Source organism: Oculina patagonica, chromosome 7 (assembly GCF_052425735.1).
Source record: "Oculina patagonica isolate OP01 chromosome 7, crgOcupat, whole genome shotgun sequence".
Lineage (NCBI taxonomy): Eukaryota > Metazoa > Cnidaria > Anthozoa > Scleractinia > Oculinidae > Oculina > Oculina patagonica.
In genome coordinates, this window is record NC_135764.1 from 12,075,336 (window position 1) to 12,093,609 (window position 18,274).

Below are 18,274 nucleotides of genomic sequence, written 5' to 3' on the forward strand. Positions count from 1 at the left end.
AAAACGCTGTTACTTCAAGACTGCATGATACAAAAATACAATAACTTTGTGGTCCGGCGTTTTTCTTGAAATACAGGACATCGTATTCCTCCTAACAAGAAGTACTTTTAAATTAGCTCATATACTTGAAACTAGTTTTGCTTGCATCCTATGTTATTTCACGATGATGTTTAATTAAATGGGCTCTACATGCCTAGTACCTTGGTCAGCAACTGCTCGTAGGCTTCTTAAGAGGTTCTCGTCAATGCCTTGGTCCAGAAATCGATCCTGCAGACCCGGTAGAAGTTCAGGTGGATGCTCGGGCGAGCTGATGTAAATATTAGTACCTTCATCAGAGTTAGAAAACGAAGTAAACAGTCCATTGGAAACCGGCAACAGCTCCAATCCTGGAAGGTCAGATAACATGTCGTCTTTGAGGACAAATTTTAGAAGCAACAACTTCTCTGACTGACTCAGGCTTCTGTAGCAGGAAGGCGTTTTCTTGAGTACTTTACGCACTAGCGCGGGCGTGATTTCTGTACTCAAGTCTCCGGTTTTGTCGTATATGGCGTAAAAGAGCAAATAATTCCGAAGATGGGATGGTACCAAAGCAATGTTTGGAAAAAACAGCTCGCGGAAGAACCTAACCTTGTCGTAGCTTTTAGCCTGGATTGTTGCCGCGAGTTCATATGCGCCAAAGGACTGGTAAACATCAGCTGGCATATCAATGATGACTTCACTCCCTTTGTTCAACAACTGGAAAACCTCAAACGACATGTCTCCTACTTGTGGCTCCTGGCGAAAGTTTGGCTCCAGAAATAAAATTTGAGTGATGTCCACCCATCGATTTCCATCTGAAAAAAGAGAATAGCCTCCTTTGAAAAGATTTTGGTAGAATGATCGTGCAAGAGGCTCACAGTTAAGCTGTACTTCGCAAGCTTTGGGCCACAGAGAATGAAACTGGTACGCGTCAGAAGCCGACTTCTTCACGTCCTCAAGTAGGTCCAGATATGCTGCACAGATGGAGTCTTGCATAAGAATATCGTTCCATGCTACTCCAAAGCAGTCTTTGTCATCAGTTGTTTTCTCCTTCAAACCTCGTCTGCTGGAGGCTACTGCAAAGGCGCCATTCACGTGCACTGGAAAACCACTGTAGATTGGAAGTGGAAGGTAGCAGAAGAGGATTCCCTTTTGATGTGGCTCTTTTGTAGTGATCTGATCGACAACAGGTACCGGCAGGAGCCTTTCACCCTTGTCAGGCATCAACTGAGCAGCAACTCCAGCTGATGGAAGTAGACTTGCGTCACTTCTTGCAAATTGCATTGCGTGCCCTTTGCCCATTGAAGATGCGACAAGCCAAATTTCTGATTCGTCCCGAAGGTTACCGTGGTCCGTAAGGAACGATATTCCACATTGGGTAATAGTGCTCTTGATGTTGATTGTTAGTGCAGAGCTGGGCAAAGCTGTGTTAGAGCTGGTGGAATCTGCTGTATGCTTGCAATTGGCGACCTCAGATGACGCTCTTAAAACGTTGCACTGTTTTAGAAAGTACTGGTCTTCACTGCTAAGACTCTTTACAGCTGGTGATAGGCTGACTGGGACAGACAATTCTCTTAAGATTCCATCTTGATATAGTGATTTGCTGACCTCAAACAACAGCATAGGTTGTTGGGAAGAATCCGACTCTCTCGGCAAATGAAACACACTTATGTGGCGGACATTTTGTGTAAAGAGGAGTAGCGTTTTAGCACCACGAGTGAAAAGATCCAAAAGTTCTTCCACTTGTTTGTTGTCGTAATGAAGTTGTTTAATTTCACTTTTAATGGCTTGTTCTTTAGTTCGTAAAGGAAAGCGAAAAAGTGTTCCATGGAATGAGTTGTCCTCTTTTTCCAGGCGAAGATCACAATCAAATATCCCATTGAACGGTTTGAACTGGTTGCTTAAATTTCTCAGTCTCTTTGTGTTCTTGTTGATGTCTATCTTCATTCCTGGTTTGTTCTTGTTCCTGATTGCTTTCCCCAGATAGAAAGTGTTGGGGTCAAAAATCACAAAGTAATTTCTACTCACGAACATTGGAACATCCGTCAGGTTGTATACTGCATTGAAACCAAGTCCAAACTTTCCAATTTTCTCAGTGTCGCTTTCTTTTGCTGCACCGTTTAGTTTTGTTATGTTTGCAAAATCCTCGTCTCGAAACTCTGCATCGTTGAAAAGCCACAGTGCAGGGCCCTGGCAGTGTCTCATTTCTTCATCAATCAGACAGGCCCTGGCATCCTCGTTTGTTCTCTCGTCGTATAGAAATCTGACTTCAGTAGCTCCAGCGTCATCTGCGTTCTGGACAAGCTCTTTTGGTACTGCGAATCCATCGGTGTAATCTTCCAAAAGTCTGCTTAGTCTACGAGTTAGTTTTTCTTCTTGCCCAAATTCCTCTCCTATTTCTAGTTCTTCAGGATTCAGCATTCGATTCATAAGCGTTGGAACAAGCAAAAGTTCAGCTGTGCTGTTTGGAATGTTTGGATGTACGTACAAATAGTCCATTTCTTGATCGTGATTGCTTCTTTCCAACCACTCGTGCTCGCAATACATGCAATCTTCAACTGGTGCAAGCTTGAGATAAGCATCTCCTTCTACGTGTGTGGGAATCAGAACCTTTTCCTGAAGCGTCGAAGGCAACTGTTCACCAACCTTTGGCTTAACCTCATTCAGGATGTCCACAGATAACTGCAGGTCTTTCTTCACTTCTGTAGTCGAAAACTGAGAGCCGCTGTCATACTTTTGCTTTATCAAATGAAGAACTTGGAGCAGGATTGCGTCATCGCATTTTTCCAGCAAGCCAAGACTGGCAAAAAACGCAGAGAAATGTAGAACCTCTGATGGGAGGGAGCAGATGTATGGTGATAGGTCAATAGGAGGCTTCTCAGATAGCAGAACGCTAGGTGAAGAAAAGCCATCCCCATTCCAGATCCAGGCTGGATTGTCAAGGTTTCGTAAAGCCTTCACTACGTCGGCGTGATCTGCTCGACTTAAAAACGCATAAATTTCATCAACTATCATGATGTAACGCGGCTTTTCATTCGAGTTGTAACAATTGACTACGTTGTTTAGTTGATCTGTGACATCAAATACAGTTGGCTCCATGTTCCAGGAAAAGTAGTGAGATAACTGACTTGATGCCTCTACTTTAACGACTGGCTTTACGGATCCAACGAGATTTGTTAGGTGACTGGTCTTGACTTCTGAGGGTTTGTGGAAATTGGATTCTTTGCTTGTTTCTCCCCAAAACGTTAGACTTTGTGGAAAATCACTGGGTTTTATTCTTATCCTGGGTACCCATGGGATGTCTTGAAGAAGCAATCCCAGCGTTGTTCCACAAGCGGTCTCTTGAAGTTTTGAAGGATTTCGCGTCAAGTATTCCACGATTGCTTCTGACTTTATTTCCGCTGTTGAAAGGCTTAAAATGCCACTGACCGCTTTTGCACTTTGGTAGAGGTCTTGCCCAGTGATCCTTCCCTCGCCTTTCATTCCGAGATCTTCCAAAATCACAAGGGCTGCAGGATCGTTGTATTGCTCTCCAGCAGGAAAAATATCTTCATCAGTGAAAATTCTCTTCAACGAGTCTCCTCTGGGGTCGAATATTTCAATTGGCCGAACTCGTCTACTTTTGGTTAAGACAAATGGCAAAGCTTTTAATTTTTCTTTAAATCTCCCATCGGCAGCAGCATAAACTTTATAGCGCTCCATCACAAAGGCCATCAGTTTGTCAATCTCTTCAACAGCATAACGTCCCTCTTCTACACCAGGAAATATTTCATCGAGTAAAAATTCATGCGGCGTCAGGATCCTGATGTCCAGCAAAACAGCCAAATGCTTTGAGTCGTCCTCTTTTATGTCAATGAGATCTCGGCGGGGAGTCACTGGGAACGGCTGTCCGGGTGCGGCACAAAGATCCTCTTTCTTCGAAACAAAAGCCTTGGATAGAGTCTCAAACAAAGGAAGGCAATGGAGAACCTTCTTCTCTTCTGGTTCAAGCGATGAGGCTTTAGCAACAAACTTTCGCAAGGAGCGTAACCCCTCGTCTGTTACGTTGTGCATGCCAGTCGTTATTGTGGGCAGGGAAGCCGCCATAGCTCTTAAGACACCTTGAGTTGACGGTGGTTGGACAAACGTGTTCGTGACAGCAGGATGGAGGCTGATGAAATTTGGATATTCCTGTAGTACTGTCACACCGAGCTCTTTCAAAACATCGTTGAGGGTGTCATCAAGGTAATCACCATGAAGGCCTCTTACCACTATCTTAGATGGTTGGGTGAGTCTTGCCAATGTTACCGGGACTTGGGACATGTCTATTGGAAGCAGCGGAAGGTTTTGAAGCCTTTTAAGCTCATTTTCTGTGGAAACGTTCTTGCCAAGGTAGTCCCACACGAGCCCCAGCCAGTCCTTTGGAGGATGATTTTCGACGCCAGGATACCACAGAACGTTTTCTCCCACTGACCACTCAGAAGGTAGTGATTTTGAAAGAAGTGTAGTTACGTTGTCTTTGCAGAGATGTCGTAACTGCGTGCATCCTATGTAAAATGAAAGAAACTGTTTTGGATTATTTCTCTTAACAAAATTTAAGTAATGGTCTTTTTGGGTCAGGAAGACTTTACAGATATTCTCTTTCCTTCGAGATGCTTTGCCATGGGAAAAAACATATCATCTGTAGTAACATGCATTCAAGAACAATAAATTTCCGAAGTGCACTACTAAATAGCTAAGCTACTGCGAAGATAGCCGTAACTTTAAGATCTCCATGATACAACATACTACTATAGCTTGGTGGTGCGGAGTTTATCTACTCTAGATCTGAAGGTGAATGTTTATTATTCAATTCAAACCTCTGTATTAATTATATAATTATATGGAATTAATTTTGGTTGCTTCGTAATTAAAGTGTATATGACATGAAAAATATTTTCTGCTTATTTGAAAGGCCTTTCGAAATACAGAAGAATGGCGTTTTTCTTTTCGAAATATCTTTTCTCGTTTCAGAGATATTGACGTTTGTGTATTATGCAAATTAGATCAGTGATGACGTCACAAGATTTGACTCTAAAAAATGGTAAAATACTGAATAAACAATATCTCTAAAACTATTGAAGCAGTGTTCTTGAAACTTGGCACCACAAATGTGCATCACAAAAGGAACAAAATGACACCCTTAGTATTGTTGCCATAGCAACTCTTTCAGTTCCAGTCTCTCTCTGTCAAAAAGACAAATATCCCCATATCTGACCTCTAAAGTGAGACAAAGGGTCCTGCTTAGAACAGACATAGTTCCCATATTGCCTTAATTCCCGCCATTGGTTTGGCTGCGCTAGATGGTTCTTGGTTTAAGACAAAAACTGGGAATTTCAGTTTTTATTGAGACAGCACCAGCGGCAAAACTGTTGTCATGGCAACAGCCCTAAGAGTAACATTTTGTTTCTTTTGTGATGCACATTTGTGGTGCCAAGTTCCAAGAACACTGCTTTAATAGTTTTAGAGATATTGTTTATTCAGTATTTTACCATTTTTTAGAGTCAAATCTTATGACGTCATCACTGATCTAATTTGCATCATACAAAAACGTCAATATCTCTGAAACGAAAAACAGATATTTCGAAAAGAAAAACGCCATTCTTCTGTATTTCGAAAGGCCTTTCAAATAAGCAGAAAATATTTTTCATGTCATATACACTTTAAGTCTAGTACATGCTTCGTACCTTGGTCAGCAGCTGCTTGCAGGCTTCCTAAGAGGTTCTCGTCAATGCTCTGGACCAGAAATCGATCCTGTAGACACGGAAGAAGTTCACGTGGATGCTCTGGCGAACTGATGTAAATAGCTTCACCAGAGTTGGAAAACGAAGTGAACAGTCCATTGGAAACGGGCAATAGCTCTAATCCTAGGAGTTCTGAAAACTTGCCGTCTTTGAAGACAAATTTTAGAAGCAGCAACTTCTCTGAGTGACTGATGCTTCTGTAGCACGAAGGCGTTTCCTTGAGTACTTTCCGTGCAAGCAGGGGCGTGATTTCTGTACTCAAGTTTGTGTACATGCCCAACGCTTTTAACACGTGGCCTGGCAAAGAGGCAACATTTTGATCAGCCTTGAGGAAAACTCGCTCAAGCAGCTCTTTAGGATCATCCTCTTGGACTCTGTTAAAGATCACATCTTCCACGTTCAGCCAGTTTCCTCCGAGGGCTGGAGTGTAAACAACTTCTTCGGTACACAGCAGCTCAAACAAGGGGTTCTGCAGTCTTTTCCACTTTTGGTCAATACTGTTGATGTCTGGCCACGCTCTAATTGACAAAGAACATTACAGTAAAGTAATCAGTAAAAACAAATCTTTCACGGTCAACGAGGCAATCTGAAAATTAATTAACATGCATATTCTTCTTGTTTGCCTCTGTATCTTTAAGGACTTCTTCTGTGGGCGTCCAATTCTGTTATCCTTGACAGTCCGGTAAACTGTTCGCGAAATTAACCTCATAAATAGGACGGTATTTGTTTGGAAAATCTTCAGGACATACAGATCAACAGACATGAAAGTTTAGACATTTTAATCTTACTTGTAAATTGCCTCTGCTTGTACACTATAACACTTCTCGTTAATGGCTTCCATCAGCATCGTGGCATACGCGCGGGGGATTGCTTCTTCCAGCAGACATTGGTTCCACAACAAGGACTTGTCAGTCAGCTGTCGGCCTTCCTTCTCAGCCAGATCTTCTTGCTCAGCATTCGGTGTTTTAATGTAACGTCTGTTCTGGTTCAAAGCAAAGAAGCCGTTAACATGCACTGGCAAACCTGTCAAGCTCGTCTTTTGCATGGGCAATGGTAGGAAACAAAACACGTGTCCTTGAATATCAGGCGTTTGATTTCCAAAGCTATCTGGTAATGCCATGGCGACACCAACTAAAGGTAGATAGCTCAGGTCTCCATCTGTAGCCAGGCTTTCAAATTGTGACGAGACCTTTCCACCACAAACATAGTTTGTGACAAGGAATGAATGCCGTTCGGTACTGCTTCCTTCCCCTTCGGAGAAACTCAGTGTCTCAATCGTGATTGGATACGTTACTTTAACAGGTTGTGGCATTAGCTGGCCATTGCCGGTCGTGATCTCGCTCCGAAACTCCCGTCTCTTTTCTCGAACTAACTGGAGGCTATCATCGCTTATTCGTACTTGAAACGTTTTCCTGGCTTCACTGTTTGACTTTTCCCGGACGTAAAGCTCTATGGATTCGAGATACTGGAGAAATAGAAGAATTAAGTGTGCATCGGCCATGAAACTCTCAAAAAGCATGTGCACCTTTTCTGCAGAGTACAGTGTCTGTGACAGCTTGGAGGGGGTGGTTCGCAGGGGGAAGCGAAACAACGTCCCATTGTAGGATCCTTCGGAGAAAACATTATCTGTACAGTCGAATATTCCTTTGTAAGGGAGAAACTGGTCCGGTATACTGTCCATGGCTGCACGGTCTTCTTTCATTCTCCATCTGTGTCCCGTTCGTCGGTCTCTTCCGTCGCCAAAGTACTCCTCGTGCGGATCAATCACGCCAATTTGTGAACTGCTCACGATGCTCGGGAGATCTGAAATGAACAGAGCATGTAATGAGCAAAATTGTAGCTTCGGCGATGAAAGAACGGTTCTTGGCAGTTTTGTTACGTTTCGGCCACATTTCGCATGGTCGTATTGGATGGGAAGTTGTTTTGGATAATGGAAACAAGATTAAGATCCTACGTTACTCTTCTCGCTTTAATTTGATATACAAGATATAAAACGGTCACCTAATGTATACAATTGTGAGTTTAAAATGCCGCGGGCATGGAACTGGCGCGGCTGAGGTTCTTAGTAAGTCAAAGTATTTCACGCTACCATCTCCAGCCAATCTTGTACACCGTTGTTAGTTTTAAAATCTTCAAGGCCTGGGATCATGTTTCACAAATTCCCTCTCTTTGTCTTTTCAAAAATCGTTCTGAGATTCCACTCTTGTGAAGTACATGGGAGCGGGTGGGGGCCTTAACTAATCAAGGAAAATAGGGTTCTTAAGAGGAAGGAGGCATAAAAGAGCTTTTAAGGCATTGCAATATGTAACGTTCCAAATTCTGGCAAAAACTCAATTGCACTAATTAGGACAAGGGACACAATGTTAAACGGGCAATGTGATTGGCTGTCTACAGAATTTGCTGTCGGGCAAGTCGCACGACCGGTATTGCACTGCATTCGACACGCCAGACGATCCACCACCACGATTTTGCTATACGATATTTTGAATTTCGTGGAGAAAATGCTAAGTTGTTTTGATTTTTGCAATTCGTCTTATTTGAAACGTTATAAGGGTTAATAGGTAATTGTTGCCGTCACTTCTGCTAGTTTACCGGAGTTCATTTTAAGGAAGGCTGAAGTCGTATTTTATGCTCATATTTCCCGACATTCTCTAAGTCGCGTTGTCTTTCACTTCACGAACCTTATCTTTGGGTAAACGCGACTTCACGAAAGTCTATCATTGACTCTTCATTCAATAATTCTTTATTCCTGATTTACCTAAAATAAAAGGGGTGATGAGACGATTTGAAACAATTTACCCATAACGGTCGGAGACTAACCTGTAACATGAAATACAGACTTAAAGCCAAGGCCAAAACGGCCGACTTTCATCGGGTCTTTGACTTTAATACTGTCGCACAACATTCGTATGCCTTTCCAGTCGTCTTTAGTAAACTGAGCGTCGTTGTAGGCATAAAGTGCTGGGCCCTGTTTGACAAACGTACAAACATTATAAAAAATACACAACAGAGCATTAATTTAAGCATTTGTTGTGTTATTAGTAGTGCAACGAAGTACCAACAGGATTCAAATACTGTGTAGAAAACTCCGAGTGTTTTGCCACTCACTTCGTTTAAAAAACGCACCTGAAACTGGGCGAGGCCTTCGCTATGTAGTTTCTCTGTTCCATAGCTGTGTTTGTCGTGAAGTAATTTCACTTTGCTTGCCCCTGCATCTTCGGCATTTTGAATGAGCTCCTAATATATGGGAGAAATATTGTTCACATTTAGAAGAAATAAAATCATAACAGAAATATAGAGTAACGATAGACTAGTATCAATGAAAGGACTTTTTAGTTAGGTGAGAATTTGTCTTTGACACAATCGCCATCCGAACATGCAACTTTGAGTTCCTCTTGGTTTTATAGATATGATAAGCATAAAGTATGTTCTGCTGAAGACTGTGGTGCACAATATAGCTGTCTTTTGTCAAGGTCTTTACCTTGAGAATCTGTCCGTCATCTGGATACTGATCTAGTATGGTCCTCAGCTGTTGGATAAGCGATGGCCGAATCAAATCAAACCCATCGTCATCATTATCCACTAGCACGAAAAAACAAAACAAAAAAAAAATATCAGACTATTGGCGCTAATTTCAGTACCTATTCAATAGCTGGAGCCTATCGCTTCTGACAATGACTGAAAAAACTTACATGAAAAGACAGGTGGAAGCAAGCAAGAATGAACGAAGGAAAGAAAAAAGAAAGAACAAACGAACGAACGAACGAACAAAAAAAAAAAAGAAAGAAAGAAAGAAAGAAAGAAAGAAAGAAAGAAAGATATGGAGAGGAAGGGAAGGAAGCAGGTAAGTAGGGAGGAAAATTTCCAGGCAGTAGCTAGGTAGGTAGGTAGGTAAGTAGGGAGGTAGGTAGGTAGGTAGGTAGGTAGGTAGGTAGGTAGATAGGGACGGAGGCGGGCAGGCAGGTTGGTAGGTAGGTAGGTAGGTAGGTAGGTAAGTAGGGAGGTATAGGAAAGTAAATATACAGGCAAGCAGGTAGGCAGGTGTAAAGTAGGCTCGGCAGACAGGCATGCAGGCACATAGGTTTTAAGGTAGGTAGAACTTAGGTAGGTATAGGTTGGTAGGTAGACAGGCAGGTTGGTTGGTTGGTAGGTAGTAAGGTAGATATAGTACGTAGACAGGTAGGTAAGTAGGTAGGTATGAAGGCAGGTAGGCAAAAGAAAGGCATGTAAGCAGGTAAGCAGGTAGGTAGGTAGGTAGGTAAGTGTGTAAAGGCACACAGGCAATCTGGCAGGCTGGCAGGCAGGCAGGCAGGTTGGTAGGTAGTCAGTCAGTTAATTAGTTGGTTAGGTAGACAGCTAGGTAGGTATGGAGGAAGGTAGGAAAGGCAGAAAGGCGACAGGTTGGTAGGTAGGTAGTTAGATAGGTAGGTACCTAAGAAGGCAGGCAAGCAGGCAGGTAGGTAAGTAAGTAGTAAGGTAGGTAGGTAGGTAGGTAGGTAGGTTGGCAGGTACGTAGGTAGGTAAGTAGGTAGGTAGGTAGCTAAGAAGGCAGGCAAGCAGGCAGGTAGGTAAGTAAGTAGGAAGGTAGGTAGGTAGGTAAGTTGGCAGGTAGGTAGGTAGGCAAGAAGGCCGGCAGGTAGGCAGGCAGGTTGGTGGGCAGGTAGGTAGATAGGTTGGTAGGTAAATAGGCAGGTAGGTAGGCAGGCAGGCAGGCAGTCAGGCAGGCAGGCAGGCATGTAGGTAGGTAGGTAGGTAGGTAGGTAGGTAGGTAGGTAGGTAGGTAGGTAGGTAGGTAGGTAGGTAGGTAGGTAGGTAGGTAGGTAGGGAGGTAAGAAAGTAAATATACAGGCAAGCAGGTAGGCAGGTGTAAAGTAGGCTCGGCAGACAGGCATGCAGGCACGTAGGTTTTAAGGTAGGTAGACCTTAGGTTGGTAGGTAGTCAGGCAGGTAGGTTGGTTGGTAGGTAGTAAGGTAGGTATAGTAGGTAGACAGGTAGGTAAGTAGGTAGGTATGAAGGCAGGTAGGCAAAAGAAAGGCATGTAAGCAGGTAAGCAGATAGGTAAGTGCGTAAAGACACACAGGCAATCTGGCAGGCTGGCAAGCAGGCAGGTAGGCAGGTAGGCAGTCAGTCAGTTAATTAGTTGGTTAGGTAGGCAGGTAGGTAGGTATGGAGGAAGGTAGGAAAGGCAGAAAGGCGACAGGTTGGTAGGTAGGTAGATAGGTAGATAGGTAGGTAGGTAGCTAAGAAGGCAGGCAAGCAGGCAGGTAGGTAGGTAAGTAAGTAGGAAGGTAGGTAGGTAGGTAAGTTGGCAGGTAGGTAGGCAGGTTGGCAGGTAGGTAGGTAGCTAGCTAGCTAGCTAAGAAGGCAGGCAAGCAGGCAGGTAGGTAAGTAGGTAGGAAGGTAGGTAGGTAGGTAGGTAGGTAGGTAAGTTGGCAAGTAGGTAGGTAGGTAAGAAGGCAGGCAGGTAAGCAGGCAGGTTGGTGGGCAGGTAGGTAGATAGGTTGGTAGGTAGATAGGCAGGTAGGTAGATAGGCAGGTAGGTAGATAGGCAGGTAGGTAGGTAGGTAGGTAGGTAGGTAGGTAGGTAGGTAGGTAGGTAGGTAGGTAGGTAGGCAGGTAGTTATGTAGGCAGGCAGGCAGGCAGGCAGGCAGGCAGGTAGGCAGGTAGGTAGGTAGGTAAGCAGTCAGGTAGGTAGGTAGATAGATATGTGTAGACTTTTGCTCTGCCAATTTGAAGTTTAGAATTGTTAATTAACAAAAATAAATAGAATTACCTAAAATATCGTGACCTAACCCCCTTAGTTGGTTAGTATACATACACCCTTCCCTCCCCCCCCCCCTTCCAGTCTGTCATCTCCAAGTAAAGAGTACGTTGGTTTATGCCAGTACTAGCTCACTAAAAATCTGATTGAATTAGCATTCGTCTGCTTGACTGTCTGAATTTTTATTATTTTGTTTTGTGACAAGTTTGGGATTAAAATAACGGCATCAAAAAAGAGATGTACGATTAAATATAGTTGACTTGCAGAAAAAGGGAATATACAAGATATTCATTTGATACTCACTCATTTTCTGGAAGGATCACTCTTCTGCTCTCACATACAGATCATCTGGAAGAGAACGGTGGTACCGAATATTTATTTTACTACAAACCAGAACAGCATTTCGCAAATTCGCGAAACACTGCGGCTAAATTGCAGGCAGCCAGTTAAGTTGTTCATAAAACGCCAATTAAATGACTAGAATTTTTGAGAAATTCGAAGAAACTATGCCATCTTCATAAGATGAACTATGTGATTTTGAAGGGCTCTAGCTATAGATCTCAAATCAGCTTGTTTAATCATTTCAAAAGAATTGAGAGCAAACTGTTTGCATGCAGGCTAACCGGAGCGTTTAAACCGAAGTACAGGCTAAAAGGACGTTTGGAACTTGGGATTTTCTGACTGCCGATCACTTTATGGTCTATAAATAGTCTATTTAAAACCTTGATCAGCCGTCACGTTGCCCGTACGTCCTAGAAACACTTCGTAAAACGTAAGTGAAAAGCAGAAAATAAGTAAAAACAGAGAAGTTTCGGGTTACAGCTTTGAGTACGGAATTCAACTATGTAACTTATAAAGGCATAAATTTTCATCCTTTACTAGCTTGGTCTGTGTCTATCTTAATTTTGTAACACGACAAAATTTACGAGAATAAGCGATCGAGAACGCTACTTATTTATTCAAAAATTTGTTTTTTTTTTAAGCCGTTAATTGGGGCGTGTTTAAAACACGAAATGGCGAAATGGCGAAACGGCGAAATGGCGAAACGGCGAAATGGCGAAATGACGAAACGGCGAAATGGCGAAATGACGAAATGGCAAAATGTTAAGATAAATACACGTAAATAATATAGTTTGGTTTCCTTTTGAACTTCAAGGTAGTTCTGTTTACATGTCTAGACTGAATTATTTCTAGGGAACATTTCAATGTTCTGGCCCAGGAATATAATGAATACTTGTCACTTATCACAACGCCAAATTGAACGTATTGCTGAAAGGTCGCAGCACACCAGGATATTTTTTTCATTTAGTACTTGCCAAGTTGCCTATCAGTATCTGCACTGCACTACAGAGCTTACATTGTATCCGTCGAAGGACTGATATAGACATCGAACGTTACTCCGTTTCTGTGCAAAGAACGTTTGCCACTGATATCGTGTATGAACTTTATCGCAAAGTAGGTTTGGTTTTGAATGTTGGAGCTTAAAGCATTACTTCATAGCCGAGACTCGGTGGCAAATACGAGATAAACAAATCATTTTCTTCCGATGTCTAAACGAAATGCCGACATCTCGATCAAGAATGTCCTAGGCGTATCAAACAGGGAGAGACTGGAATCCAAATTACCCATAGGTTCGTGACGGGTCTACGTGACGGAGAATTTGTGATTGCAATTTCTTTTATTTTTCGGGACTTATCTACAAGGATGAATTCGGCAACATATGAAAATTCCAGTACAACGGTAATATCGTATAACTTTGGCTTTTATCTTCAGTATCATTTCGCCATTTCGCCATTTCGCCGTTTCGCCATTTCGCCATTTCGCCGTTTCGCCATTTCGCCATTTCGCCATTTCGCCGTTTCGCCATTTCGCCATTTCGCCGTTTCGCCATTTCGCCATTTCGCCGTTTCGCCATTTCGCCATTTCGTGTTTTAAACACGCCCCGTTAATTGTACGTTGTGCAAACGTTCAGCTTTTATATCTCAAAAGCTTCTCAAAGCTTCGGAGAGCCTAACGCTTTCGAAAACCTAAAACTTTGAAGTGTTCACAACACTTCAAATTTCGTCTTTGTACCAGGACGGAATTTAGGAGAGCAGAATAAACGATCGAGACCGCAACTTATTTGTTCAAAAATGTGATTTTTAGCCATTGATTGTTGTGCAAAACTTCAGCTGTTGCACATCAAAAGCTTCTGGAAGCTTCGGAGGGCCTAACGCTTTCAAAGATCGAAAATTTGTGTGTTCACGACAGCTTTTTGGTGCAAAACAGTATCGCAATGAGAGCTTGTGTTTTAATACGAGTGCAACCTTAACTTCTACACCTTCGAGATAATTTTCGTGAGTTTGATTCCTCTTAAGAAACAACTGTGGCAGTTAGACTTGCCACAAGTCGACCTCACGAGTTTTCACAGTACTGAATAAGCGAGCGAAGCGAGCCTTTTAGGTCGCGAAGCGGCCGTGCGAGCGACGAAGTCGCGAGATCAGACGAAGGACTTAATTGAAAGTCTACTGTGGCAGTGTGCGTAAGTGCGTACCGTCTATCTTTCACTCAGTGTTCACTTCATTAACATTGTTTCTCGTTTACCTTACTGTACTTTCCATGAAATCCATCCTTTCTTCATTAGTAAAACTACTAAAACTGAATCAAATCCAAGACGCTGGAAGCCTTTTCCGAGAAATCCCGTCCTAAACTCGTTGTCACTTGATCTATTAACGTTTCCCGGAAAGCAATCATTTTATTCCGTGTCACGACGGTCACGCAAGAGTCACGCCACTAAGCAACCAGCCTCAACAATACTACACGAAGCGAAAATGATAGAGGGTCTGTAGAAATTAAACCATTTTAATTGTATAAATAAAACGTAAAACATCTGATGTTTTCACTGGCAATATTCGCAGACAATAGTGTTTGTATGACAGTTAACTACAGTTGAGCATGCTGGTCGATGATACCCTTAATGCCAAGTAAAACAAAAACAAATGTTTTTCGTCCGGGTTTCCATTAGAAAGAGAGCGGGCGGGTGCTTTTTTTGTTATTTGTTATTTCCTTCATCGTCAAATTCTTCGGAAGCGAACTTGCAAAATAAATCCTGACCTCTCCAGTACGGACCTATCGTTTTAAAATTTTGACCTGAGTTCGTGTTAAAACGCAGACAAAAGCCATGTCTTACAGACTTTTCTTTCTACTTAATTGGGGTGTAATGCCTGTTGGATTTTGTTCTTTCCCACTTCTCCAATAACAAATATTAAAAATAGAGAAGGGCCCCAAAAAATTAAGCGGATGGGGACGAGAAACATTTTTTTTTTGTATTTGGCCTAATCGATCACCATGTGAACGGGATTCAACTATGTATATACAAAGGCATAAATTCTCATCCTATACTAGCTTAGCCAGTGTCTATCTTTTGCTGTAACATTCTGTGAAATGGCGTCTGCCGCTTATGACTTTTAATTTTGTAACAGGACAGAATTTTCGAGAATAAGCGATCGAGAACGCTTCTTATATTTCTTCAAAAATATGTTTTTAAGCCGTTAATTGTTGTGCAAAAGTTCGGCTGTTGCATCTCAAAAGCTTCTCGAAGCTTTGGAGGGCCTAACGCTTTCGAAAACCTACAAATTTGAAGTGTTCACGACACTTCAAATTTCGTCCTTGTACCAGGTTGGAATTTAGGAGAGCAGAATATTAAGCGATCGGACCGCAACTTATTTGTTTAAAAATATGATTTTTTAGCCATTGTTTGTTGTGCCAAACTTTAGCAGTTTCATCTCTTCGGAGGCTTCGGACGGCCTAACGCTTTCGAAAATCGAAAGTCGCGTGTTCACGACAGCTTTTTGGTGTAAAACAGTATTGCAATGAGAGCTTGTGTTTACAGAAGAGTGTAACCTTAACTTCTACACCTTCGAGATAATTTTCACGAGTTTGATCTTTCTTACATAAAAACAATTGTGACAGTGTGCGTTAGTGCGTACCGTCTAATTCACTTCATTAAATTGTTACTCAATTACCTTACTGTATTTTCCATGAAATTCATCCTTTCTTCATCAGTAAAACTACTTAAACTGAACGAAATCCAAGCTGAAAATGATTTCTCAGTACTCCGGAAGCCTTTTCCTAGAAATCCTGTCTTCTCGCGTTGTCACGTGATCTAAAACCGTTTCCCGGAAAGCAATCATTTTACTTCCGTGTCACGACTGGTCACGCCACTGGGAAACCAGCCTCAACAATACTTCACGAAGGGCAAAGCGAACGAGGATTTGTACGAAACCATTTAAATTGCATAAATAAAACGTGATCCATAATTATTGCATAAATAAAACGTGATCCATTATTATTATGTTTTCACTGGCAATATTCACAGATAAGAGTGTTTGTATGACAGTCGAGTATGTTACAATAATCGATCACCATGTAGTCAAATTTCTACACACGTTTGTCATGACCAAAAATGATGATATCAGTACCTCATAGACCACTGGTCTACAACATTTTTCTTCCGATCCAAGACTTCCATATCTGCTCGCGGTGGTCTGCACGCAAGACAAAAATGCGAAAATTGAGACACTTGTCACGCTTGTTATTGAGCCGAGTTTGTATAGCGGAAGAAAGCGCTTTATTTCTAGGAATTCTTTTGCAATTTCTGAGAAAACGACTAGCTTGAAAAACAAAACAATCATCATAACAATGATAATGTAACTCTTATTCGGCGGAAATTAACATATGGATACAAGAAATAGAAATACCGTATTTTTTTTATTAAACGCCGGCTTCGTTTAACGCCGGGTCAAAATTGCTAATTTTTAAATAAACGCTGGAGCGTTTATTCGAGGTCCCGGCGTTTATTTGAGGTCAAGCTAACAAGGAAATATATTCTCTTAAATGGCACTGTTATGTTATACTACACTGCAGTACGGTATGCTGCTTTGGAAATTTTAATAAACCTTCAAAGGAAAAGTCCAGCGTAACACAGCTAGGATGGACGCTGTAAAACAAAAATAAAACTTAGCAGTGTTTGCCCTCCTGTCTTCATGACTGACGTATTTGAGAACTAATCTCACAGTCGTTGAAATCGCAAGGACCCCTCCAGCGTTGTTTACAGGTTGGAGGAGGTCCTTTTAAAACGAGGAGGACGACATTGCCGTTAATGAACTTAAACTTTCTACCCATAACCTTTACTTGCACGCTCCTTTATTGTTCATATACCGTTTGATTGCAACATTAACGTGTTCAATTCGCAATAATGTAACTTTGGGTAATTATCATTTTTTGGGATCACTCATCGTTTCTGGGAATCGTATGGCTTTAGACTCGATAGAAAACCACTAAACACGACATGTGTCCAAAAATTAACCCCCCCCCCGGGGGGGAGGGGGGTACTCGAAAAAGTTTTGTACGGGGAGGCTCCGCCCGGAGATCCAACCCCTTAGCCTTTTATTTACCATTTTGATAGAAAAGGTACCCCTTTTGTATACCTTTTATTGCAAAAAGGTACCCCTTTCATATACCTACACGACATCACACTTACCTAAAACGGGAAGTTTTCTTGTCATTTGTATGTAGCGTTTAATAAATTAAGACGATACAGCCAAAAGTTGCGTCTGCTCGAAATATTTATTGTAAAGGCCTTTTAAATACCATTATGGCAGATTTCCCTACCCTTTCATATACCTAAATTCGTGAAATCCCTACCCTTTTATATACCCGGAGCCTGAAAAAGGTACCCCTTTCGGGCGGAGCCTCCCCGTATAGGCCATTATAGGGAGTACCCCCCCCCCCCCCTTCCCGGGAAATAAACGAGTCTCATTGTTTTGGAAAAACGTGTCTCATTTTTGAAACGAGACACGTTTCAAAAACGAGACACGAAACGAACACAGCACGAACGAGTCTCGTTTACAAAACGAGTCACAAACTACTGATTTCTTTTTATAGACGGGAGAGGGGAGGGGAGGGGGGTTATAGGGGTGAAGAAAATATTCCTTATTCCAAAAATTTGGGGAAGGCAGTTGGGACAAATGAATTTCAGAGCACCCTCCTCCCGTATTTCTTACAGCGCTTCCCGCCTTTTTCTCCCGCATTCCGTTCCCATTACCGTCCGTAGTAGACTGAGTATCAGGCTTTTCTAAAGAGGAAGTGAGAAAGGGTAGAAGCGCGAAAGGATCTTCCCTTCCCTACCCTCCCCCTCCTTTCCTTAGGAAGGCCTGATACTCAGGTTACTTCCGTAGGGATTCCTTCCCCTTTTCTCATATCTATTTTACCTGCCCTTCCCTATTCCTAGTATTTTGCTTTTTTCATTTAATTGGCTTTGGATGGAAAGTATAGTAGCAGTTGTTCTTGCACTTATACGCGCGCTTGGTCGCGCAGAAGAATTGGTCATTAGATCGAGTAATTTTAACCCTAGCGCGCGCCCCAAGCAAGTAACGCCACACTCCTCCTTCTGATTGGTTTGTTCCGACTAATGTGCATGCAAGTTGTACTCGACTTTTCTTGTCTTTGTATTGCGTGAATAATTTATATTTGTATTTTTCCATTTTGATTTTTATATGACAGGTATATATATATATATATATATTAAGTATATATCATAGGAAATCAGATATTGCCATGTGAGAACATCATTTCAAAAATCTCAATTTTTAATCCTTTAATAAATAACAATAGTAGCTTGTATCAGGCTAATGATATTTTATCTATTAACAATTTTCGTTATTTAGTGGAATAATTTCAAAGCTTAACAA

The 18,274-nt window shown here is 42.0% G+C and overlaps 1 protein-coding gene across 2 annotated transcripts in view; it reads right to left on the reverse strand.

The window, feature by feature from the left end:
• The window catches only part of LOC144659401 (sacsin-like), a 34,675-nt gene extending 19,030 nt beyond the window's left edge, over window positions 1–15,645 (reverse strand). Inside the window, exons 1-8 of one of the 2 annotated variants that reach the window (XM_078519813.1) lie at window positions 15,548–15,645; window positions 11,847–11,891; window positions 9,262–9,362; window positions 8,907–9,017; window positions 8,601–8,748; window positions 6,569–7,583; window positions 5,724–6,298; window positions 201–4,544 (exon numbers count right to left, since the gene is read on the reverse strand). In XM_078519813.1, coding sequence (XP_078375939.1) covers window positions 201–4,544; window positions 5,724–6,298; window positions 6,569–7,583; window positions 8,601–8,748; window positions 8,907–9,017; window positions 9,262–9,362; window positions 11,847–11,850 — 6,298 coding nt within the window. In that variant the 5' untranslated portion in view covers window positions 11,851–11,891; window positions 15,548–15,645. Of the gene's footprint in view, window positions 1–200; window positions 4,545–5,723; window positions 6,299–6,568; window positions 7,584–8,600; window positions 8,749–8,906; window positions 9,018–9,261; window positions 9,363–11,846; window positions 11,892–14,126; window positions 14,237–15,547 lie in introns of those variants that run through there. The other variant, XM_078519814.1, reaches the window with a different exon arrangement.
• Between the last annotated feature and the right edge of the window lie 2,629 nt (window positions 15,646–18,274).